The sequence below is a fragment of the Mesocricetus auratus genome, unplaced genomic scaffold (genome assembly GCF_017639785.1).
Source record: "Mesocricetus auratus isolate SY011 unplaced genomic scaffold, BCM_Maur_2.0 Super-Scaffold_100022, whole genome shotgun sequence".
Classification (NCBI taxonomy): Eukaryota; Metazoa; Chordata; class Mammalia; order Rodentia; family Cricetidae; genus Mesocricetus; species Mesocricetus auratus.
The window spans coordinates 21,666,075-21,691,748 of NW_024429203.1; the positions used below are offsets into that span (position 1 = coordinate 21,666,075).

The 25,674-nt window shown below is 38.9% G+C and overlaps 1 protein-coding gene across 3 annotated transcripts in view; it reads right to left on the reverse strand.

Annotated features, from left to right (window-relative positions):
- Positions 1-25,674, reverse strand: part of Arhgef12 (Rho guanine nucleotide exchange factor 12) — a 132,839-nt gene that overhangs the window by 54,196 nt on the left and 52,969 nt on the right. For 2 of the 3 annotated variants that reach the window (XM_013112910.3, XM_040729856.1), the window contains exons 2-5: positions 22,363-22,386; positions 20,862-20,947; positions 4,180-4,278; positions 3,162-3,211 (exon numbers count right to left, since the gene is read on the reverse strand). In XM_013112910.3, coding sequence (XP_012968364.1) covers positions 3,162-3,211; positions 4,180-4,278; positions 20,862-20,947; positions 22,363-22,386 — 259 coding nt within the window. Of the gene's footprint in view, positions 1-3,161; positions 3,212-4,179; positions 4,279-18,693; positions 18,751-20,861; positions 20,948-22,362; positions 22,387-25,674 lie in introns of all 3 variants that reach the window. The other variant, XM_013112909.3, reaches the window with a different exon arrangement.

The window sequence follows — 25,674 nt, forward strand, 5'->3', positions numbered from 1 at the left end:
TCCAGTTCCAGGGCACCCAATGCCCTCTTCTGATCTCCATGGGCATCAGGCACACGTGTGGTGCACAGCATACAGGGAGGCAAAACATCCATTCACAATTTAAAAAAAAAGTTAAAAAAAAGCAAACAACAACAACAAATCCTTCACAGATTTGAACTACTCCAAATCAAAAAGATGTCTTTATGACTAGCAATGTAGCTCAGTTGGCAGAGTGTTTGCTTAACACGCATGATGCTCTGGGTCCTATTCCAACACTGTATCAACTGGGCATTGGTGGTGCACGACTGCAATCCTAGCACTGGGGAGGTGGAGGTAGAAGATCAACAATATCAGGCCAGCCTATGCTATACAAGACTCCATCAACAAACAAAAACTGCCTCTGCTTTTAACCATTAACAGTTTGAAAGGTTTTTTTTTTCAAAATTATAATAAAAAAATGGAAAATAGTGATTATGTAATAACACTCAATTTACATTTATTTTTCCAAATATGATGTAATCTTTATAAAGAAACTTAATTTCAGACAAATTAGGTATAAAAGATGTTACCCAAGGTCTCCATTAAATGAAACAAATTAAGGTAAAAAAATAAATATGGATTTAAAATTAATTTTAATTTTTTTCTCTCATGTAAGTACTACCAATTTAAAGTTCAAATACATCAGTGTAGGGAGTTGTAGAAATAAGCTCAGTCAATAAAGTGCTTACTGTGCCAATTAAGCATGAAAACTTGAGTTTGGTCCCCAGAACCCACATAAAAATGCTAGGCATGGTGTCAGCCATTTAAGAGTCCTAGTGCTGGGGAGGCAGATGGGACAGCCCAGTCTAAGAGGCAAGCTCCAGACAAATGAATGAGCCTGTCTCAAAAACCAGGCTAACAGCACCTGAGTAACAGCACTGGAAGTTGTCTTCTGGCTGCCACCTACACATGGACACATGTACACAAACACACAAATATACAATACACACACAAGGAAAAATACAACAGTATGTTTATCGTGTCTCACACAGATGTTGATACTAACTGCAACACTTAATATTTGAGATAACCTTTTAGCATGCAAACTTGGGCACAGACCCTCTGTTTTTCTTCTATCATACTGTCATCTCTCAACACCCATACTGTGAACCTAATTAATCTAGTCTTTCTGATTGTTATTCTTTGAGAGGTCTTACTATACAGATGGCCATGAAATCTCTATCCTCCTGCCTCATCCCAAGTGCTGGGATTGCAGTGTGAGTTACCATGCTGCTGTAATCTAGTCTTTCTTAAAGCAATGGGTCTCTTTGTCCTCGGTTCATGCACACTTGGCTTGTGGGTTGTTGACAAATTTTCAGCGTATAAAAAAAAATTTCATGTGGCACATTTGTACATGTATTTCCTTAGATATATGCCCCCCCAAAAAAACGAAGTGGCTGATCAAAAGTTGTACACTTAAAAATTTTAATATATATTTACTAATTTCTACCAAACAGACTTTACCTAACTGATGCTGAAACCCATGAAAGAAGCCATTCTATGTAACCATGTTATGCCAAGTGTGAATCATCAATAATCAAACAATGACAATGAAATACATTTTTCATTTAATATTCTACTTTATACTTTACCATTACCAATGACATTTGACCATATTCTCATAAAAAAGCTACTTACTTCAATTACTCTGGGAAACTGTCTAATAAAACTATTAATTTTCTATCAGAATTATTATCTTAGTAACTTATTCATTTAATTTTTTTGTTTTTTAAGACAGTGCTCGTAGTCCTAGAATCGGGTAGGTAGATCGGGCTGGTCTCAAATCTGTAGATGATCCTCTTGCCTCTGCTTTCCCAGTGTTTGGATTACAGATGTGCCCACACCAAGCAAGTTCTTTTTTTTTTTTTTTTTTTTTTTTGTAGTTAAAAGGTGCTCTTAGGCTGGGAAGACAGCCCAGTGGGTAAGAGTGCTTGCTGTACAAATTTGAATCAACGCATCCATGTAAAAAGCCTGGTGTGGCTTCCTAGACCTGTATTCCCACCAGCAGGTAGAGTTTGGGGAGAAGGACAGGAGATAGAAACAGAAGGATTGCTGGACTTTATCAATGCAAGCCTAGCAGAGGGGATGGGGGCACAATGGAGAGCAAGTTCAGTGAGAGACTCTGACTCCTCTGGTCTTCACACATGTGCATATACATATGCCTGCAACATGGGGACCTACATGCATATACCATGCACACACACAAGTGCTCTTTACAACAAAGGGTATCATGCTCTTAATACAGTCAAGTACTTTTAAGAATATTTTCTTTCCCTATGTAATTACCTTTTGGTAATCAAATTACCTAGCTGTTATATACAAATTACTGAGAATCCATTCCTCTTCTAATCACAGTTCACAGGGCTTGGGCTGAGAATAAAGTTCTGGTGGTCAAGTGCTTGGCTAGTAGGCATGAAGCCCAGGGCTCATTCCACAAGACCGTCTAGACTACGAATGGTGATGAGCACCTATAATCCCAATACTTAGGATGCAGGAAAATCAGAAGTTTATGCCCAGCCTGGGTTGCATGAAACCCCATCTCAAAAAATGAACACTCAAGGCCTGTTTCTAACCTCTAATGTCTTCTAATAGAAGTCTGTATTAGTGTCACAGTTTTACTAATATATACCATTTCCTCTCAAACATGACACTTTTTCTTCAGCTATTCATCTCTTGCTTTTTCACTTTTTGTTTGTTCTTATTCTGGTACTGGATATCAAACCCAGGCTTGGAGTGTGCTAGGACTCTATGCCAGCCCTCTTTAAAAAGCTCATCTGTAACAACAAATTTGTAAGAAACAACACACCAGTTCAATCCTATTTGTATGAATATTTTTGCTAGAAACAACACACCAGTACAATCCTATTTGTATGAGTATTTCTTGCTAACAAATTAACTTGGACAGAAATGAGTTTTACAAGGTGAGCTATTTTCCTACTCAAGAACAAATATGACTCCATTTATATAAGTCTTTTCTTATGTCTTTCACTAAAAAGTGATGTTAACTTTAAAACAAAGGAAATAAGTTTGTATAAAAGGCAGAGAGCTGGTTTTTTATTTAAAAATATCTAGGCGGAAAAAGGAATGTAGACAATGTAGGTTATACAATCATATCATGAGTTCCACAGTACACTTGGCTTTACCTTGATGATTCGATCACCTGTTTGTACTCCAGCCCGCATGGCTGCTCCATCTGCGTAAGAAATGAATTGCTTTACATACAATTCACTGACAAGTCTTTTTGAAAGAGAAGTAATATAGCACAAATAATAAAAACGAGCAGTGCAGCTGGAGAAACACTAGAGTCTGGAGATGCAATCTACAGACAGGATGGCCCCTTTGGTCGGAGGTAGAGGTAAGAGCTAGTGGGGCTGGCTGCTTTGTCTCTCTGATTTTCAGCTTTAATTCCAATATCTGTCTCCGGGTTTTTATTATTCATGCTACAATATAACAACAGTTAAAATATGGGCCGTAAAGTACGGCAGATTTGGGTTCAAATCCTTTGGTTCAAATCACTCACTGAAGTGAGAGACTTGTTTTATGAATTTTTTTACTTGAAGGCTCAGTATGATCTATAAAATGTTATTACCTTTAAAATAATATTATCTGCCTGAAATTACAGCACCCAAAACAAAAGATTCCACTGTATTATAATAGCAAAAGATATGACCATGATTTGGGACAAACATCCATATCTCTTCAATCTATCTCTACTAAAACATCACTTTTATGCTACAAAGAAATCGAGTTGTAGAAATGTCAGTTAAGTGATGACATATAAAATATCAAGACCAAGAAATTATGTGGTTTCTATAGCTATGGAAGAACTGCTTTCTTTCTATAAAGTCACCTGGGGCGATTAATTCTATAGCCCAATTTGACAAACATGACACAAAGGTCCACATCCTGCAGTCTGTATTAGTCTATTCTGGGCAAGAGACATCATATAAGTTTTGTTATGCTTACTCTGTTTGCTTCAAATTGACAGGCTGGTTTTTGTTTTTGAGATAGGGCCTCACTATGCAGCCCCAGCTAGCCTAGAACTCACTATGTATATACCAGGCTGTCTGAGATATCACAGAGATCCCCCTGCCTCTGCCTTCTGAATGCAAAGATTAAAGGCAATGCCCCGAAACAAAACTATTTTTTAAAATGCCTTGCCTTCTTTGACAGACTGTACGAAGACTGGATTGTCTCCACTGACTGTCAGCCCAAATCCATTGTCATCTTTCTGGATGATCACACAGCGTTGAACAAGACCTGCAGAACAACCACAGAGTAAAGGAGGAGGAAAAAAAAAAGAATGAAAGAAATGATTATGTAGTAACGATGAACAGTTTTCTACCTGGAGAAATAACAGGTAATTCATGAAGTCCCTATAAACACTAATCCCATAAAACAAATATAAGAATATCACAAAGAACCATGGGTACAAGTGTCAATGGAGAACAGAATGGACTATCAAGGACAAGCTACAACAAACTGAAAAGGATGGATTTTTAGAGATGAGACAATTAAAAGGAAAGCCAATTCACAGCTATGCTATTAATTATAATAGAAATTCTTCCCCCTGGCTCTAGACTTTAATTAGTACTTAACCCAAGAAAACCAACTATTACAGGCTTGCTAGTTAGGAGCATCATATGGAAAAATCCCAGAGAAATACAATTTTTTTTTTTTTGGTTTTATGAGATAGGGTTTCTCTCTGTATTGTTTTGGAGGCTGTCGGTCCAGTTTGGCCTCAAACTCAGAGATCCACCTGCCTCTGCCTCCCAAGTGCTGGCATTAAAGGTGTGCGCCACCACCGCCTGGCGAGAAATACAATCTTAATCTCAAAAAAATATACTGAAGAAAAGAGATTGTATGAAGACAGGAGTATTACAGAGTACCTGCAGCTATTCTCTCAAGAGCTAATGGAAGAGAAGAACAAGAGAAAAACAGAAACAAGAAAGTACCTGTAAATGCAACTGCTTCATCTCCAGCATATACTTAGCTGGCTCCTTCTATCTAAATAACAAACTTTTGAAAACTGTTAAGGCAGATAAGAGAAAGAGGAACCCCTGCAGGCTGGAAAGATGGCTCATGGTTAAGACCACATTCTGCTCTTCCAAGCACTGTTGTCAGTAGGCTCGCAAATGCCTGAAACTCCAGCTCCAGGAGACTTAATACCTTCTTCTGACCTCCATGGGGTACCCATACACATATGTAACATATACTTATACAGATGTAAACACATACACACAAAAGAAAAGAAAAAAGATTTTTAAATGAGAGAAAGTGGAACTCAACCAAAGAAAGTGTAACAACCCAAAGTAGAACCCTCATTAGTTCTATTTTGTTAGAGATCACACCTAAAGACCTAAACTTTGGGTTAGCCTGAGACATGATGTAAGATTTCAGCTTCACAGACATAGAGCAGCTTATCGAAAGTCAAGTACATGACATGTAAAGTAACACCAAGATAATGATGATCAGAAACATACGCTTCTAATATTATAGACAATCTTTAGTAAGTCTGATGTATAAAAGATATGTAAATCACTGCATATTAATGATGGAGTCTTGCCATTTATACTTTCTGATGACAGCATGACTATGAAAGCATACTAATACCAAAAAGTGGAGAGAACAAATCTCCTTATAGGAAGTATGAATGTGACCATGTACCCTACAGAAAATGAATGTTAAACCTCTGAGAGCTGGAGGACACATGGAACTGCACAGAAACAGGCCAAAGGCCTAAACACGAGACCAAAACTTTCGCCATGGTGGTGTACACCTTTAATTCAGTTTCCCTCTGGAGGCAGAAGCAGGAAAATCTATTGCCTGGTTGGTCTACATATCAAGTCCTAAGTCTTCTCAAAAAAAAAAAAAAAAAGAACTTTTTTAAGCAACTAAATATATGTAGAAGACACAACAAAAAAAAAATTTCAAGACCTTAGGACAGTGGTTCTCAACCTTCCTAGTGATTCAACCCTTTAATAACAGTTCCTCATGTTGCGATGATCCCCAACATAAAATTATTTTGTTGCTACTTCACAACTGAAATTGTGCTGTTATGTGTCATAATGTAAATATCTGGTATTCGACCTCACATAATGAGAACTGCTCCCTTAGGAGGTAAACATAGATTTCATTAGACACAAAATGCACCATCAAAGAAAATTTTCTGAAGAAACTATCAATAAAAAGATAAGCCATATACAGTGGAGTATAAAATCTAGTAAAGACCTTTAATCCCAGCACTGGAAGCAAAAGCAGGAAGATCTCTGAATTCGAGGACAGCCAGGGATACATAGAGAAACTCTTGTCTCAAAAAGAAGAAACAAAATTAATAAAATAAAATCTAGTAAAAATTCTGTATTCAGCTTATACATGAAAAGCAACTCCAGAGGCTGCAAAGATGGCTTAGGAGTCTAAAACACTGGCTGCTCTTCCAGAAGACCTGGGTTCAATTCCCAGCACTCCTTCCAAAGGATCAAACACCCTCTTCTGGTCTCCAAGAACACCAGGAATATATGTGGTGCATATATACACATACAGACAAATAATTCATTGATATAATATAAAAATAAATCTTGAAAATAATAAATTTCTTTTCAAAAAATATAATTCAATGATGAAAGCCATATTGAAAGGAATATTTAAATGAACATAGAAAAGACACACCAATAGTTAAAAGGCACATGCAAGGTACTTAACACCTACAACATTCAGGGAAATCTTTGCTCAAACCAAAGTGGAGATACTATGCACCAATCAGTACAGCTGAAAATGAAAAGACTTAGCACACCAAGTGTTGGCAAAGATGTTGGTGATTGGAATTCTCTTAGCATTGTCTGTGGAAGCATATAAACCCTTGGGAAAACAATTTGGAATCATCTTATAAACATTAGATTATATTTACATATGAAAACAACTCAAATGTCCATCAACAGATTAAAGGAGAAGTATGGCACAGTCATACAATAAAATGTTATCTTGAGAGAAAAGGGAAAAAAGGAATACTTTCCTACATACAGCAAACACAGATCAATAACAGAAACAACATGCTAAACACAAGAGTTCACACCATATAACTCCAAGAAGTAAGAGAAGCCAAGCTACAGCAGCAGGAGGCAGAAGGGCGGTCACCAGAGAACAGCAGGAAGGACGGGCTGCAGCTGCACAAGGGACAAGGGACAAGGGAACTTTCTGAGTGGTGCACAGGATCCACGTCTCAATTAGCAGAGCAGTTACATGAGTATACTCAGTTGTAAACTGATTGAAACCACATAGTTAAAAGAGTATGGTCTTATTTTTTTGTAATAATACCTCAACAAACCAGCTTTCAACATTAAGAAATATTACAATCTTCCAAGCCTATTAACTACTAAGTAGTAAACAGTATTTGTTTTCACAAACTCACCATTCATATAAAACACTAAATAGTAATGAGGGTGGAATAAAAATAACCCTTCAGAATTCAGCCTTTTTCTTTTAAATGTCTATGGGTGTTTTACCTGCTTGTGACTACAGAGGCCAAAAGAACTGGAGTTTGAGGTGGTCACTGAGCTGACATATGAGAGCTGGGAACTGAACCTGGGTCCTCTAGAAGAACAGGGGTTCTGTAAATCACTGAGGCATCTCCCTGGACCCTGAATTAAACCTTTTAAGAATTGATATGGTATTGCAATGTAAGCCAAGAGGCTGTGACAGGAAACGAACAAGTTCAGGGCCAGTCTGGGGTATATAGCAAGACTTTAAGTCCTGCTCCCACCACCACTCTCAAAGAAGAGAAAGTGGGATGTAGAGGCCCCTTTAATTGCCAGGAAGCTAAGGCAGAAGGCTCATTTTGAGCTGTGAGGGAAGAGGACGGATTCAATCTTGTTCACTTGTGCTGTAGGGTTTCTTTCAGGAAGTAGGAAAGGATGGATATGAATATATAAAGTTGAAAGCATTTTCTACAAATCTCTAGTAGACAGGATCAAACAGTAAGGGCGTAGCAGGGCTGGAGGGGTGACTCAGCATGTTAAGAGCACTTATTGTTCTTCCAGAAGACCCAAGTTCAGTTTCCAGCACCCATATCAGGTAGCTGGAGCTGGAGTTACAGGGAACCCAAGGCCTCCGGCCTCTGTGGATCCTTGTATATACCACAAATGGGCAAACACAATAGTTAAAAACAATAAAAAGTAAATTACTTTTTAAAAAAGAGTAGGAGTTGGAGAGATGGCTCAGAGGTTAAGAGCAGTTGTTGTTTTGTCACAGGGCCTGGGTTTGGTTCCTAGCACCCACATGGTGGCTCATAGCCATGCTTAATTCCAGTTCAAGGGGATCCAATGATCTCCTATGACACCCTGACGGCCATGAGGCACACATGCAGGGAAAATACTCACATACATAAAATATAATTTAAAAATCTAAAATAAAATAAAAAAGTAAGTAACATTTTATAGAAATTTTCTAAGCCCCATCCTTGTTTCTAGAAATGTATCTGTGGCCTCCTCAACACTATTTAAACTTTAACAACAAAAATCAACTGTTTCCCTGTTTTTGCACACTGTCTTTCAAGATCTGAAATCACGGTATAAAAGGCTTCTTCTCTGTGTGTGGCATAAGCATGTGTGCTTATACATGTTTGCACATGTGGGAAGGCCAGAAGACAGTGTCAGGTTACATTACTGTGTAAGACAGTTTGTAACTGAACCCAGAGCTCATCATTCAGTAAGACTAGATGGCCTGCAAGGCCCAAGGATCCCACTGTCTGTCACCTCAGATGTATAAATATGCTAATATGTCCTTGTCATTAATGTAAATGATCCTCAAGGGGAGTAATCCCTTTACATCTTTCTCTAAATGTTTATTACGTTGTTTTAAGACATGGTCTCAAAATGCCTTAACTCTTGATTCTCCTGCCTCTATCACCAGGGGGCTGGGATTTCAGGTGTGGACTATCATGTTCCAGTCCCTTTTGTTTAAACAAGGCAATTAGCTTTGAATAGGAAAGAGAAAGAGAAAAAATTGTCTAAGAGCAGGGATTCTTATTACAGGCAGTTTTAGAAAATGAGACAACAGGAAGTTCCCAAGAAACAAATGACTTAAAAGCTTTCCCTAAATGCCCAGACTGGAAAGCTTTTCCTGATATCCTGGTATATGATAGAGTCTACAGACTCACACTATACCCTCTGCTTATGTCTAAAATTCATTACTGCTCCACATGGACATGTATTTGTTTCTATTCCCTCACTGATACATGCCCCAAGGGGAGGATGATCCATCGTTTGGAACCCGGGGTATAGTCTACTTGGTAAAGAGGAAATTCTTTAAAAAATGATTAAGTAATTAATGAAATTCCAAAAAGAAGAAGAGTCTCAAGATGGACAGAAGCTCAGAAAGAATGGTAAACAGATGTGGGGAAAAAAACAAAAGTGCCTAGGGTGCATCGTTAACTTTACAAACATGCTCAGGGTCCTAAAACACTAAGGTCTGGTATGTTAGGATTCCACAGAAGAGGCAAAGCATGCTTTCTCCCCTTTAAGTGGCTTCTGCCTGACAACACTTCCTTTTAAAATTTTTGATTGTGTTTTAGAGTTATTTGGTTTTAGGTTTTTGTTGTTGCTGTTTCTTTTATTTTGGTTTTTTGTTGTTGTTGTTGTTTTTGCTTTTTGTTTTTGAGATGGGATCTCACTATGTGGCACAAATTGGTCTCATAGTTGCAATTCTCCTGTGATATTCCATTCTACCTAAAGGAGATGAGTAAGGAAGAGACAGAAGAGCAACCCACACATCCCATTCTGAGTACCACTGGAGATGAGGACTTAGCTCAGTGGAAGGGCATGTAGTTAGCAGGTATAAAGCCCGGAATAGATACCTTGCAGCCCCCTCCCCCAATTTCTAACTGCTAATCTGAGATGCTGGTGTTCTTTAATATATAAGAACTGGGCCACTGCAAAAAGCAAGTAAGTCTTACACATACAGCCAATTCAGATCTACGAATCCAAATTACCAGTACTATTCTGTCTTGTCCTAGGTGCTATCTGACTACATTTAAACTTGTGTTAATAACAAACTGACCCCTAAACCATTCTAAACCATTCAAAATTTAGAAATCTTGGGGCTGGAGAGATGGTTCAGTGGTTAAGAGCACTTGTTGCTTTTGCAAAGGACCTAGGTTCAGTTCCCACATGGTGGTTCACAACTTAACAACTGTAATTCCAATTATACAAGCATACATACAGGCAAAACACATACATACATACATACATACATACATACATACATACATACATATGCCTTAAAAAAAGAAAAAAATTAGAAAAACAGTCTCTCAAAATTCTCAAATCTACTATTACCTTTCACTCAAAATCAAATCAAAGTCAGGTGTGATGGCTCGCACCTTTACTACCAGCATTCAGGAGACAGATGCAGGCAAATCTCTGTGAATGTGAGGTTAGTTAGGGCTTCAGAGTGAGCCCCCCGTCTCAAATAACTAAATAAATAATTTTATAAATCAAGTGAGTCTTATTCTTGAGAGAAATGATCTACTTATGGAAGAAAAGTTTGATTCCCTTTAAAAGGAGAAATTCCTTCTATAACACTGAAATCACCTACACTAGCTAAATTACCACATTTCAGTATTTTGGAATGAGAACAGTCACCATAGGCTAGTTCCTAGTAGATGGAACTTTTTGAGAAGGATGAGGTGTATCCTTTTTGAGAAGGTGTGTCACTGGGAGACAGCTTTGAGGTTTCAAAAGAAGCATACCACTCTCAGCACGTCTCTCTGCTTCACAGTTGTAGTTAAAGATGTGAGCTCCCAGCTACTTCTCCCACTGCCTCCTGGCTGCCATGCTCCCCACCATGAAACTGTAAGCCCCAAATAATCTTTCTCCTGTAAGTTGCCTTGATCATGGTACCTTCTCACAGCAATAGAAAAGACACACATACTTGTTTTAGCAGTTTTACTGAGTGTCTGTCTACATGTTACTTAGCACTAGTATGTAGGTGCTGTGAAAAATACAAAAGGACTAGGAGTTCCTGCACTCAAAGAGCTCAGACTCAGCAGGAAAAGTACAACATCAAAATAAGTTTTAAAACAACATGATGTATGACAAAATAAAAACAAAATCCTAACTCCAAAATATCCATCTTCCATCATGTATGGACGGGTTACAGGAGGATCATGAATCCAAACTCAGGCCCAGCTGCATAGTGAACTTGGAGCCAGGGTATAATACATGAAATATCATCTCAACAACAATTAAAAAATAAAAAACAAAACAAAAAACCCACCAACTCTAACATTCATCATTTCCAGTCTTCTGATTTTTACTACATAAACAGTCCATCATTTGTTTTGCTATTAAATCTCTTACCATGAAGTTTATGATCATAACTATCATACAAACAATGAGTTTATAAGGTCACTATCTCTTAGGTAAGAACTATATTCTAGCATTTTGTATGAGGACAGGTAGAATGTTCAACCAGAAAAAAAAGTAATAAAGCTTAGCCTTCACTGGAACTCAGCCAGAGTAGTTCTGTCTCCATCCCCTTGCTCTTGGTATTATAGGAAGGGTTGTTTTGATTTGTTTCCCCCATAGCAATCCACATTCCATTGCATATGGAGAACTAATAGTATAAATCTCTATTATGCACTTATCAAAAAGCATTGCAATGCTGACTTCTGTATTAGTCTGCAAATGGCTAGAAACCAAGTACAGTCTCCTATTATCTTTGTATTCCTTTCCATATCTGGCATATAACAGGTGACCAATGACACCAAATGAACCTAAATTTTTACAAAATGAGAATATATGTCTTTAAAATAAATTTAGATCATCTTTCTTATCTGAATTTAAGCCAGGCATCTAATATACCATGCAATGCTAGGACTCAGGAGGCTGGACAGAAGGACTGCAAGTCCAAAGCCAGCTTGAGCTACAAAGTGAAGAAACCCTGTCTCAACAAATAGTGTCAAAAAGATGGTTCAAAGGAGTGTACTCTAAGCCTAACAACCTGAACTCAACCATGGAACTCACATAGTGGAAAGAAAAAACGGACTCCTGTATGCTGTTCTCTGACCTTCACACTCATACTGTACTATGGAGCTGAAGAGATGGCTTGTAGGTAAAAGCATGCCTGTTCAATCATGAAGAGCAGAGTTTGAATCCCAGTACCCCATCACAACAACCCATAACTACAGTTTCAAGGAGTCCAATACTCTCTTATTATTATTGAAAAAATAATAATAAATGTAGGTCTGAATTTATTTTCCACAAAGGAAATTTAAATACCACTAAACCAGTGGGAATTGGGGGGGGGGGCGTGGGGGACTGCAGGCAAGGAGGGGAGGGAGAGGGAGCTAGGATTGACATGTGAAGCAAGCTTATTTCTAATTTAAAAGTATAATTTTAAAAATTTTAAAAATACCAAAACCATTTTTAATAAGAAAAATCATAGCCCTGAAGATTATTCACAGTAGGAAAACAACTGAAGGGCACAGTAATAAAGGATCCACCTGGTAAATCTCCATCTGTAACAATTAATTCCCCATTTGTCCCCAACTAATACCTCTACTGACAAAATTTTCTTTAATTTCACCTCAAGCTGACCAGCTGATGTCAGGCTTATTCTCTCAAAGAAGCAAAGATGCTCTATCAGATTTATACAAACATTACCATTTCCTAAGTTGTATTTTGTCACAGTAACAAAGTACATGGTTTTCTGGCGTAACAATATAGACATAAAACAAAATAGACAAAAAACTGCTCTTAGAAGCTGGGCAGTGGTGTCGCATACCTTTAATCCCAGAACTAGGGAGGCAGAGGGAGGTATATCTCTGCAAGTTCAAGGCCAGTCTGGTCTACAAAACGAATTCCAGGACAGCCACAGCTCCCTATCTCAAAAAAGCAAAACTAATAACAAAAACTTCTTTTTATTTGTTTGCTTGCTTGTTTTGAGACAGGTCTTGCTAGGTGGCTCAGGAAGGTTGGCTTTTAACTGACTACCTGTGGTCTTCCTCTGCTGAGGACACACACCATGCCCATCTAAAACTGCAACTTAACAGATAACTACCAAAGACAGTATTTTGAAAGTGAAAAACTATGCCTGTGGAATGCTTTGGAGGAGGGAGTGATAAAAGGTCTGAAAATTGCTGAGAAAGGATTCTCAACTTTTACTATAAATATACTCCTGAAAAAGGGTTACAACTATAGTGCCAGATAGTAAATTTAAAGAGACTGAAGTGTTAAACATGTAAGGCAATATGCTAAGCCTTCCATACTACATTTGCTTTAAAAAGCATACATTAGTCTTTCTTCACCTTTTATTTTATTGCATTACCAAACTTCTCTACATCTCACCTCTTAAGAATTAGCTGCAGGAAAGGGTGTGGAGAAAAACCATGTGCAACCTAATAAAAACAGCTCAGTTTTAAACTGCTGCCAGACATACGTGTTTTATGAGTAAGACCTCGGATAATCCTTTGATTAAGAAGCTTCTGCATTCTAAATGCACAAAGCTGCCAACACGAGGAACCTCAAGCTCCAAGCACACTGACTTCATTCTTTTAGATGCCCACCAGAAACAAATCCCTTTTCTAAGTTACATTTTAAAGTTTTTTGGAAGGGAAGAAAAGAGCCAATTAAGATGAGTCGAGATTTTATTCCATCTATTCTCTCTACTAAAATACATCATCTTGATTTCAAACACTCATTTCTAGCAAGTCAGGCATTATGAGATTTGCAACAATGAATACAGATGTAAGCAACTCTACACAAAGTCACATGCCAATATTTAGAAAAAACAATTGTAGCTGGGCAATCCTAGAAAAGCATTGTGAAGGAGGCAGTATTTTTTATTGACAAAATTGTCTGTTATTTTCTGTCTATAATATAATGTTCTGAAGTATATACACATGGCAGAATGGCCAAATGTAGTTAATCTAAATTTTCCTTCATGTGGTTGTTGTTATTATTATTATTATTATTATTATTATTATTATTATTATTATTATTATAAGAATACTTAATTCACTCTCTTTACAGCTCAAAGCATGAGGGACAACAGCTATATTGAACTTATTCCTCATATCTAACTGCATGATAATGATGTATCAGTGCCTGAACTGAGTCTTAGAGAATAGATAGCATTGGAAACTACAGAAAGAAGACTTAGCACTTAAGACAACAGGAGTAGCACTGAGCAAAGCAAGAAGACCAGGACATACTTGAGATGAACAACTGGAAGAGAAGATTAGGGCAGAATGATAAACTGGAAACAATGTACAGTATTTATTAGTACTTACTGTGCTTTCCTAGCAAGTGAACAACCAAACCCATTATTTTAGTAATACTAATTCGACAGGTCAAAACAGACATAAAATAAACATGAAATTGAAGTGTACAAAGTTGTGAACCCTAGCACTTGAGAGGCAGAGGCAGGCAGATCTGCTTTTGACACCAGGCCAGGTCTATGGTGAGTTCAGGACAGTCAGGGATACACAGAGAAACCCTGCCTCAAGACAAAAACAAAACAAAAAATCCCAAAGTTATGAATCTATTAAAATAGTTTAATGACAAGATGAACACTAAAGGCTGTGACCAAGGCTAGGCTATGTAGGTGGTACATATCTTGAATCTCATCACTTGGGAGGAAGTTGAGGAATTCAAGCTCATCTTTAACTACCTAGAGAGTTTGAAGACAGCCTAGACTATACGAGAGTCTCTTTGAGGGAGGGAGGGAGGGAGGGAGTGAGGGAGGGAGGGAGTGAGGGAGGGAGGCAGGGAGGGAGGCAGGGAGGGAGGCAGGGAGGGAGGGAGGCAGGGAGGGAGGCAGGGAGGGAGGCAGGGAGGGAGGCAGGGAGGGAGGGAAAAAGAGAAGGAGAGAGGGAAGGAGGAAGGGGGGCAAGGTTTGTTGGCACTTGTGTATTATCCCAGCACTGGACACAGAGACAAGATGACTGTAAATTCTGGACCAGCCTGGGCTACATAGCAAGACCTTATCTCAAAAAACAAAACTGGGCTGGGAATAGGACTCAGGTGATAAAGTGCTTGCAGTGCAAGCATGGGTACTCGAATTTGATCCCTAACACCAACATAAAAACTGAACAGGGACTATGGTGCACATCAGTAATCCCAATGCTGGGAGATTGTCAGGAGGATCCATAGGACTTGCTTACTCAACCAGTCTACCTGAGTTGATGAGCTCCAGGTTCAGTGAGACCATGTCTCAAAAGACTAAGGTAAAAAACAATCAAAGAAGACACCCAACATCCACAAATGCACACACAGAAGAATGCACACAAACACATGTATACATACATATACACACACAGGAACAAAGGCACAAACACATGCACACACACAAGAGCACAGACACAAACACACATGTACACACACAGGATCATGGGCACGAACACACATGTGCACACACACACACAGGAACAGAGGCACAAACATACATGCACACATATACAAAAACCTGTAGGGTTAAAATGAACTGCCAATCAAATAAACAGACAACATAATTAACAAAGAGAAAAGAATCAGATCAAAGAAATGTTACAGAAAGCAAGAGAAGGTATCTGCACTGCCAAGTACTTTAGAGGAGGTGTGAACGCAGACAACACTAACAGGTTCTCAAGCAGGATATTTTGATTCACCTTTAAGACAGTATGAGTTCAGAAGCAAGATTCCAAGTAAGAAGAGAAAAGAGTGAAAGAATGAGCTATGAAAACACAGAAGGTTCACGTAGAATGCTCTTGCAAAGCTGAAGGACAGAGAAAATAGTAAGTTGGTGGGAGTCAAGAGTCAAACCAAGAGCTCTCCTTTTAAAAACTTGAATGAGAGAAATGAAATAGATTTTAAAATTACTCTCTGAAATACACAAACCATATCCAAGTACAGGTTGATCATTCCTAATCCAAAAATTTGAATTCTAAAATATTCCAAAATCTGAAACATCTTGAATGCTAGTATGATGTCACAGTGGAAAGCCCCACATTAACTACACGTGCTAAATCTCAGACTACTCAAAATTATTAAAAAATATTACCTTCAGACTATGTATATTTAGCATATATATTATGTATGAAATACGAGCAAAGTTAATGTCAGGACTCTGATTCCACCTCTACAAATCTACCATAAATATGCAAGTATTTTGAAATCTAAAACACATCTGGTCACAAGCATATCAGGTAAGGGATGCGTGTGCTAACAGTTTGCTTCTTGTATGGTGTAAATGTTCATTTCCTTTCAAAACCTGTGTCGCTGCCCTTCAAAGATATGTAGAGTCAGAGGAGACGACGAGGGTGAGACTCTCGTGACAGAATGAGAAAGAGACACCAGAATCTCAGTCTCTCTCCAGAAGGCCCATGTGAAGGGAGAGTGAGAAAGCAGCCATCTGCAATCTCACCAGCCTATAGCAGCACTTATACATCAAGCTTCCAGCTTCTAGAACTCTCAGGAAATAAAATTTCTATTCTCTAAGCCACACAGACTATGGTACTTGGATAGGGTAGCCCTCGCGTGCTAAAATAGCTTTTAAGAGACATGGCTTATTCTCACACAGATTCCCTCATACCCCCACGGTAACCCACAAAGTTCTTCATTACAGTATTAGAGATATACCTATAATCCCAATACTCAAGAAGTTGTGTTGAGTTTAAAGCCAATCTGGACTACATACTGAGTTCAAGGCCAGGCAGAGTCACATAGCAAAACTCCATCTCACAACAATAACCCAGCCATGGTGGTATATGCCTGTAAGTCCAGCACTCAAGAGACAGAGGCAGAGATCAGGAATTGAAGGTCATACAGGACTATATGAGCACCTGTCTCCAAAAATTCTATACAGAATAGAAAATTGGCCACATTAAAATTACAGTTTAGAAAATATATCCATACACATGCAATAAACTCCAAAAGGTACAGGAGACAAATGGAATGTTGACCAGACTACAGTCAAGTTTTACGTTTGCTTTTCTCTTCAAATGGGCAAAGTTAATCTAGCTCTCAAAGCAGCTCTAAGAATGGCAAAGTGAGTTTGAAATGATGAGTGACATCTGTACTGAGCAGCCAACTAAAGAATTTGTTCCCCGGGAAGACAATGGACACTCTGCATATCTTCAAGCGCACTTATAACAAGACCATCACTGAGCAGAACACCCCTGATTGCTAGGACTCTACTCAGTCACATTCTATTTTCAAGCTTTCCTTGACTCTCTAGAGTGTTCTCTTCATCTAAGCTAACTGCAGTCGAAAGCAGTCTCTCCACACACCACATTCACAATGAGAGAAGCTAATATCCGCATGCTAGCTGTCTTAATTAACTCATGCCTCTAATGAGTGTTTATTGAGGAATCACAGTTCAATTCCTCCAATAACAATAAAAAAAAAAAGGAATTTCAGGGGTTGTCGAGGGACAAATGCACTAAGAGGCCACACCCTACATCCTGAGCACCACTTAAAATGCTTCTGTTCACGGAGCCAAATGGCATGTCTGAACCAGTATGAAACTCCTATCACTCTAAGAAAATTATTAGTATAATATTTTCTGTCAGACTCCTAAATCATTAATCCTTATCCAACATGAACAAGCTCCTACACACGCAGCAGAGACCTAGAAAAATGGCGAAAAAAGTGAACCGTAACCCTGGAAAGACTGCTGAAAGAATGGAGGTACACAGATAATGTTCACATTCCTCAGCAAAGAAAATACAGGAAGAGTCTTACTTACATTAGAAACACAGAATATTAAAAACTACTTTGAAGGAAAGAAAAGCATAAACTCAACATGCCACAAAGCTTGGTAAACATTTCCTATTGAACTACACAATGGAGAAAATGTATGAGCATGTACCTAACATAGAACATTTACTGCTTCAGAACCAAGCACTAAGGCTTCACAGCACTAAGTCATATCAGATGCCAGCAGGCATCAACTGCCAAATGTTCTCAAGGAAACATGGACAATTAATTCCATACATTTTTCACCTCATATAGTAAGAAACAAATACACCTGAGTAAACTTACACTTGACAGACCTTGGCTCTGTTAGAGAAGACTTTGTCTGCTCATCCTTCCAATGATGACTTTTGGAGTCTGGTTCCCCACAATGCCTTACCTACTCACTTTCCTTAACCTAACTATACAGCAGTATGTGCTGCTACAAGCATATCATCCCAGCACGCGGGAGGCAGAGGCAGGCGGATCTCTGTGAGTTCGAGACCAGCCTGATCTACAAGAGCTAGTTCCAGGACAGCCTCCAAAGCCACAGAGAAACCCTGTCTCGAAAAACCGATAGATAGATAGATAGATAGATAGATAGATAGATAGATAGATAGATAAAAGAAATGACTGAGCTGCTTAAATTCTACATAATTCAAAACCTGTGAGTGAGACCAGAAGAGGCTGGCAATAATTCAAAACCCATTCATGCTATTCAGAGGTGCCGGCCCATTTTCCTAAGATGAACAAAGAGGAAATGGATAACGTGGCCTATTCTCAACCTATCGACATTAGTAGGTATCTTAAGCTTCCATATCACAGCCACATCGGATCCCAGGCTCCCTTTCCCTGCAGAAGATCATGCCATGCAGAGCAGACAAGAAAGGCTGCAGTTACCAAAAACAATGAGACAGCATGAAGCAAGCTGCAAAGGTGCAAGGCCGCATTCGCTACATCAGCTTACCATAGATCTCGGATCTACTCTCCTCTGAACTAGCCTTTGTCTTCTTGGAGGAGCTATCTGCACAAGAGCGGGAGAAAAGGAGAGATATAGAAAACATGGAGACCAATGGAATGGGGAAACTTCATGGGGGAATAAAAGAATGAGTCATGATCAAGTTAAATCATGCAAACACGAAGTATGAACATCACAGGTGATAGCACTTAGACAGTCAGTCATGAACAGCACAGGTAATGACATGTTTACAGATTATGGAAGAAAAGACAGTGAATAAAAAATACAAACAAAACAACACGTGAATAGTCTACACCATATATCATCTGGTAACTGTAGAGATGAAAAAAACCACTTCAAGCTATACTGGGCTCACCATGAAGTTAGGTACGTCTTTGAGAGATTTGCCTCTCATGCAAATGGGCACCTCACAGACAAGTGTACAGAATATGTCTATCAAGATTAAAAAGATTATGGCATTTTCCTGAACATAGGGAAGAAATGTGTGCCCATTATTAAAGATAATAACTAGCTACAGAACTAACTAAAAGCCTCTGAGCTCATGACTGGAACCCAGGCATCAGAAGTGCAGAGCTTTCATGGAGATCTCTGACATGTTACTATTCCCACTACCAAAGCCACCTAAACCAGCTGTTAATTTCTTTACTGCTACCCAAGATGAAAAGTAAATTATTCATTACTTACTTCTTAGTTTTCCCTTCTACAATAAATGCTTACAATTTTTCTCAAAATTAAGAAAACTAATCCTAAGATATATGATACACTTCAATTGTTCAAACAAGACATTAACACTATTAAATATCTAAAAATATATTTCTAAGTTAAAAAAATTTTTTTGTGTTTTTGACACAGGGGTTTCTCTGTGTGGAACTTGCTTTATAGACCAGGCTAGCCTCCAATTACAAAGATCCGCCTGCCTCTGCCTCCCGAGTACTGAGATTAAAGGCATGTGATACCATGCCTGGCAATAGTAAAAATTCTTTAAGAAATGTTATTTATGCATCTCAGTCTGGTGTATTGTTTATGTTTTGCCACAGGGACACACAACTAAATAAAATAATACATGCTCAAAGAACATGTAAATTTCAAATAGAAAATGCAAACACTGAGATTACATGGAGAAAGGAAAGGGCAACAGAATTCAATGTTGTGTATATCATTAAAGATATAAATTATGGGCTGGGCAGTGGTGGTGCACGCCTTTAATCCCAGCACTCAAGAGGCAGAGGGGAGCTGATTGCCATGAGTTAGAGGCCAGACTGGGCTACACAGTGAATTCCAGGCTAGGTTCCAAAAATGTACAGAGAAATCCCATATCTGAAAATTTCTAGGAAAACTCAGCATGATGGAGGCTGAGAGACAACTGAGTTCAGGACACTTGAAGGGAAGGATTTCTGCTAGGCACTGTGGTACATGCCTAGAATCCCAGCATTTGAGAGACTGAAGCAGAAGGATCATAAATTTAAGATCAGCTTGACCTACAAAAGAAGACTCTGTCTCAAAAGAAAAAAAAAAAAGGGGAAAAATCACAAGCCAAGCAGCGGTGGCACACACCTTTAATTCCAACACTCAAGGCAGGTGAGGTGGATTTCTGAGTTCGAGATCAGTCTAGTCTACAGAGCGAGTTCCAGAATAGCCAGAGATACACAAAGAAATCCTGTCTCAAAAAACAAAAACAAACACATACCAAAAATATATGGTGGGTATGGAAGATGAAATAAGGGGATTTCTATTCATTTGCTTAATTATAGATTTTTCAAGTTGCACTGAAGCTAATTCACAACAATCACAGCTGAGCTTTAAGTGACTGCACAAGTTTCCAGTGGTTAATATCCTTCATTTTATGACACACTAGTACTTACACCATGATTCATCTTGATTTGAAAACCTCAGCACACTCTCAATCTCTAATCATGGCATCACTATTTCTATGACTATCATGATTCCTACAACGATGCTTCTTCCTTCCACTGTGGTGTCCACAATGCTGAGTTCAGCATCATTCATTCCTGCTGATCGCAGCACTATTATACAACTGCAGGGTAGAACTGAGGGGTAGGAATAACCACACCTGAGTGCTTCACTTCACTTAAATTGTATGATTCTGAGTTTCACTATTCTTAAAACATTCTTTGGAAAAACAAGAGTATTTTTACCTGTGGGGTCAAAATCATGTGATGTACTGCGTTCAACTTTCTGTTTCTTGTCTGTTGGTGACTCTCGGTTCAAAATACTTCCGTGCCTATGTTAAAACAATCAAATATTTACTGTAAATTAAAGCATAACAATAAAACTTCACAAAAAATTACACAAATGCATTTTTATGGTGTGTGTATGTGTGTGTGCGCGCGCGTGCGCGTGAGTGTTTATTTGCACATGTATGTACCCATGAAGTCAGAAGAAAGCATAAGGTCCCTTGCAATTGGTACTACAGGAGATTGTGAACTGCCCAAATTCTGGTCCTCTACAAGAGCAGCCAAGCCCACTTAACCACTGAGCCATCTTCCCAGGCCACAAACAAAAAAACTACGAACTATAGCATAGGCCTCTATATTTTTCAAAGAGCTTTAAAATTCAACTTATGCAAAATATGCCACAAAGTCTATTTTCTTGGTTATAAAAGGTCCTCAAGCAGTAAAAGTAGTATTTATTATTAAAGTTAATTTTATTCTCAAAAATAGCAGCCTATAGTTTACTGATTTTTACAGTTCATTTAACAGAAAAAAAGCACCTCAAAAAATTCAACACATTCCCTGACATTATGCATACTATAGTCAAGCTGACATCACTATAGAAATATACCAATTCCCTGACATTATATATACTATAGTCAAGCTGACATCACTATAGAAATATACCAAATGTAAAAACAATTTATAAAAACAAACCTACATCATGCAAGGCTCACTTCAATCCTTCCGCCATAGACTTGAAGCCTTAGCCAACTGCCCTTGGGCCAAAGATGATCCCAGATTATTGTTTTTATTATAACTTAAACAATTGCAAGCATCAGATGGTGGCTAGGTGATTAAAAAAAGAAGAAAGTAACCTCTGGTACACATACTTCTAGTTAACTGAAAGGCTAGAAGTACTAGGAACAGTATCTTACCAACATTTGAAGTAATACTCCTGGTGCTGGAGGTGAGAACAAAGGGTGTTAAAGCACAAGTGTGGGGAGTCTCAAAATGCATGTGAGGGACACAGGCACGCACAGACCTGTCTTTCAATATTTCCCATCATTGTCTTAAGGTAAGTAGAACTAAGTCAGTGCCAAAGTTCATCACAGGAAGTAACAGGCACTCAAGTGACAACACATACCCAAACTAGCAATCCATTTTCACCTCCCCACGCAACTCACAATTCAAAACAGTCACGGGTTTAAATTAAATTTCTTCATAGGGAGTGACCTTAAAGTGTCAATTTGAATAAACTTTTAAAATGCTTACATTAAAAACACAGAAAATATTATCAAAACAAGGCTGTGTTCCAGAAAAAATATGCAACACCTGTTGTATTTGAAATCTGTGAAGCATTATGAAAGTTTGTACTACTTAAATCCAGGCTCTCAAAAACCACAAAAATCCCCATAATTTCAAAGGAATGCTTCTAATTAAATTCTAACTCCAACTTCCGCATAAAAGTAACTGAACAACTTACCTTATAGGTTTTTTGAGGGGAAACCTGAAACAAAGGAAAAACAAGAACAGATATTCATCATTAATTTAACTTGTAAAGATTCTGTTATTACAGCACTGACCACACTAAATCAGAAGGCATTACAATCTTATGCTGATTTTCCCAAAGCAAAACAACAATGAGGTCAGAGGTCCAGCTCCGTTTTTCAACCTGTTCTTTAAATCTCATTCTCATTTATTTTTAGCTTTCATAACAGAAACTCTGGGGAAAAAATACCTTTGGAGTATTATCAGCTACTAAAAATATGTTTCTCAAGTAGAAAACAAAGGGTATGGTTCACTTTGCTTTGCTCTTCTAGGGTTTCCAAGCTCAAAAAAAATCAAAGGGTTACCCCCCAGCCCCCGCATCCGTCTTTTTTAAGAAGTATAGCTGGGCACGGTAGCACAAGCCTTCATCTTGGAAGGTAAAGCAGGATGGTTCCAAGTACAAAGTTAGTGTGGACCACACAAGAAGTCCTGGGCCAGCCTGAGCTACAGAGAAAGACCCTGTCTTAAGAAGAGGGAGTGGGCTGACTTTTCCATTTGGTTGTATTCTTTGGGGGTGAGAGAGTTGAGACAAGGTCTCCTTATACAACCCAGGCTGTCCTCAAACCCAATATTCTTCTGCTTTGACCTCCATCGTGCTGGGATAGATAAGAGGCCTATACTACCACCCCTATCCACAAGGCTTCTTGGTGAGAACTAGATGTTCTGTGAATAACTGCAATCCATTTATCATAGAGGCAGTTTTGTTTCCAAACCCTGATAGACAAGTTTAATTGCAAATTCACTTTACCTCTTATTTAAATCAAACTGATCCACAGAAAGAGTCAAAGCATCTACACACCTCCACATATGTTAACATACATGACACATTAACATAAAAGACAATGATGAATGAAAAGGTATTCTGGAACAAGAGGACACTGTTCTAGAAAACAGGTAATCCCAAAAGGGTAACCCAGGGGTTAACTGTTCCTGTGTCATCTGATAATCTTTTAGAAGGAGGAGGAGGGTTCTTTTCTTATTTATCAAAGAATATATTGGCAGAGAAGGACTTTCAGATGAGTGCCTGCTAAAGATAACACCTGCAGTCTACCAACCAAAGGAAACACTTTGGTTCTTTGAGCTATACAACCACAGAAGAACAAAACAAAGCAAAATTTACCCTTTGTTTTCTACTATTTTCTGTAGCCACTGCCTAGGGTACTGTAAAAACTCCCACCCCAAACAATGATGCTTAGGGCCAGGACCTGCAGCATCCAGGAGATTCTGGCAAAGAATTTTAGAATTTTCCAGATGGCATGACCATTAACAAGTTTACTGGGCTATTTTCTCTTACAAGAAAATGGAAAGAACAAGGAGGACAGAAAATGAACACAGGGCAAACCCACATCACCATTCACTCAACTATATTCACAAAGTACAGAGAAAAACTCACAACTTTTCAAATTACAACCATTTTCTCTAATTACCAAACTATTTTAAAGCAAACATGGCAGGTGGCCCTCTTTTAGAAAACAGGCTGAGCAAACCAGGAGAAAAAGCCAGCAAGCAGCACTCCAGCACGGCCTCTGCATCAGCTTCTGCTTCCACGCTCTGTTTGAGTTCCTGCCCCGACTATTCTCAGAGATGGGCTGTGATGGAGGACTGTAAGTTGAAACAAACCCTTTCCTCTCCAAGTTGTTTATGGTCATGATATTTCCTCACAGCAATAGAAACCCTAAGACAACAAGTTTATCTTAACTGTTCTCACCAAATACCAATAGAGTCACAGGGGAAGGAAGGAATCTTTATCTCTAAAATCTTAGGAGATGGAAAAGCAGTTCATTTACACTCACTTTCAAATCACAGAGCACTGAGAGATCTCCACTCATCTGGAGCTGCACTCACCTTGCACTTACCACCCCAATACCCAATCATTTAACTGCACCATCACTATATAAACTCAAAAGACAGATATCCAAAATTCCCAGGAAAGGAACACAGGGAATCAGAAAATTGTAAGCTTAGTTCCTATGTGCTCTAAAGATGTTTGCAAATTCCTGTAATTATACTAATATGCATCTACTTATCCTTATGGAAAAACAAAAACCTCATATACTTTGTAGGTAAACCCCAGATACCATGTTTTTTACTTACATTTTTAAAATTATAACCGAAACACATTATGGATAAGACTTTTGCTTACATGCCCTTCGATTTAGTTATAGCTTAGCTGATTAAGTATATTTTCAAAAATAGATAAAATTTGGCCGGGCGGTGGTGGCGCACGCCTTTAATCCCAGCACTCGGGAGGCAGAGGCAGGCGGATCTCTGTGAGTTCGAGACCAAGCCTGTCTACCCAGCGAGTTCCAGGACAGGCTCCAAAACAATACAGAGAAACCCTGTCTCGAAAAACAAACAAACAAAAAAAAAACCCCATAAAATTTAAAAGGCTATATGAAAATAAAGGTTTTATCATTACAATTAAATGGGGGGGGGTGTGAACACAATTGTATGTTGATGCCTGTGCATAGAGCTCAGTGGAGGACATCAGGTGTTCTGCTCTAAGACTCTCAAACTTATTCCTTTGAAACAGGGTCTTACATGGAACCTGGAGTTAGGCTGTCAGCTACCAAGCCCCCGATAGTATCCATTTCTGCCCCACATCAAATACAATGTGAGGGATATAGACATGCTAGCTATTGGTTGGATCTTGCTTACTAGGATCTGAACTCAAGAGTACTCTTAATATTGAACCATCTTTTCAGCTAAATTACATCTTTTACACATATACTTCCCAAGTCCATAAAAAGCATTTTATTATCTTCCTATAAGGAAAATACCTTCATTAAAATACATTTATTAGAAATATATATAGCTACCCCACCCCCCACATCAACACCTGAGGCAGGAGGGACAGCTGGTCCTGAGGTCACAAGAGCGGGAGACCTGTTCCTGTCTCTCTCCAGCTGCAACATGGGGCAGAGCAGGTCCTACACCTCCAGCGGGCACAATAGAGTCAACCCCACTGGCAGAGGTGTGGGTGAGCCAGACCTGAAGTTGTGAGCATGGGAGAGCTGCCCCCTTTACTCATCTGTCAGGAGGCAGCAAGGGTGGGAGGAGAGATACCCCACACACACACTGCCACTGCCCATCAATGTCTGAGGCAGGTGGGAGGGCTGCCCTGAGGTCATAAGAGCTGGAGACTTGTCCCTGCCCCTCACCAGCTGCAGCACTTGGAGTGGCCCCTACACACCTGGGCAATACAGTAGAGCCTGCTCTGAAGGTGTAGGTTTGGGAGAATGGACCC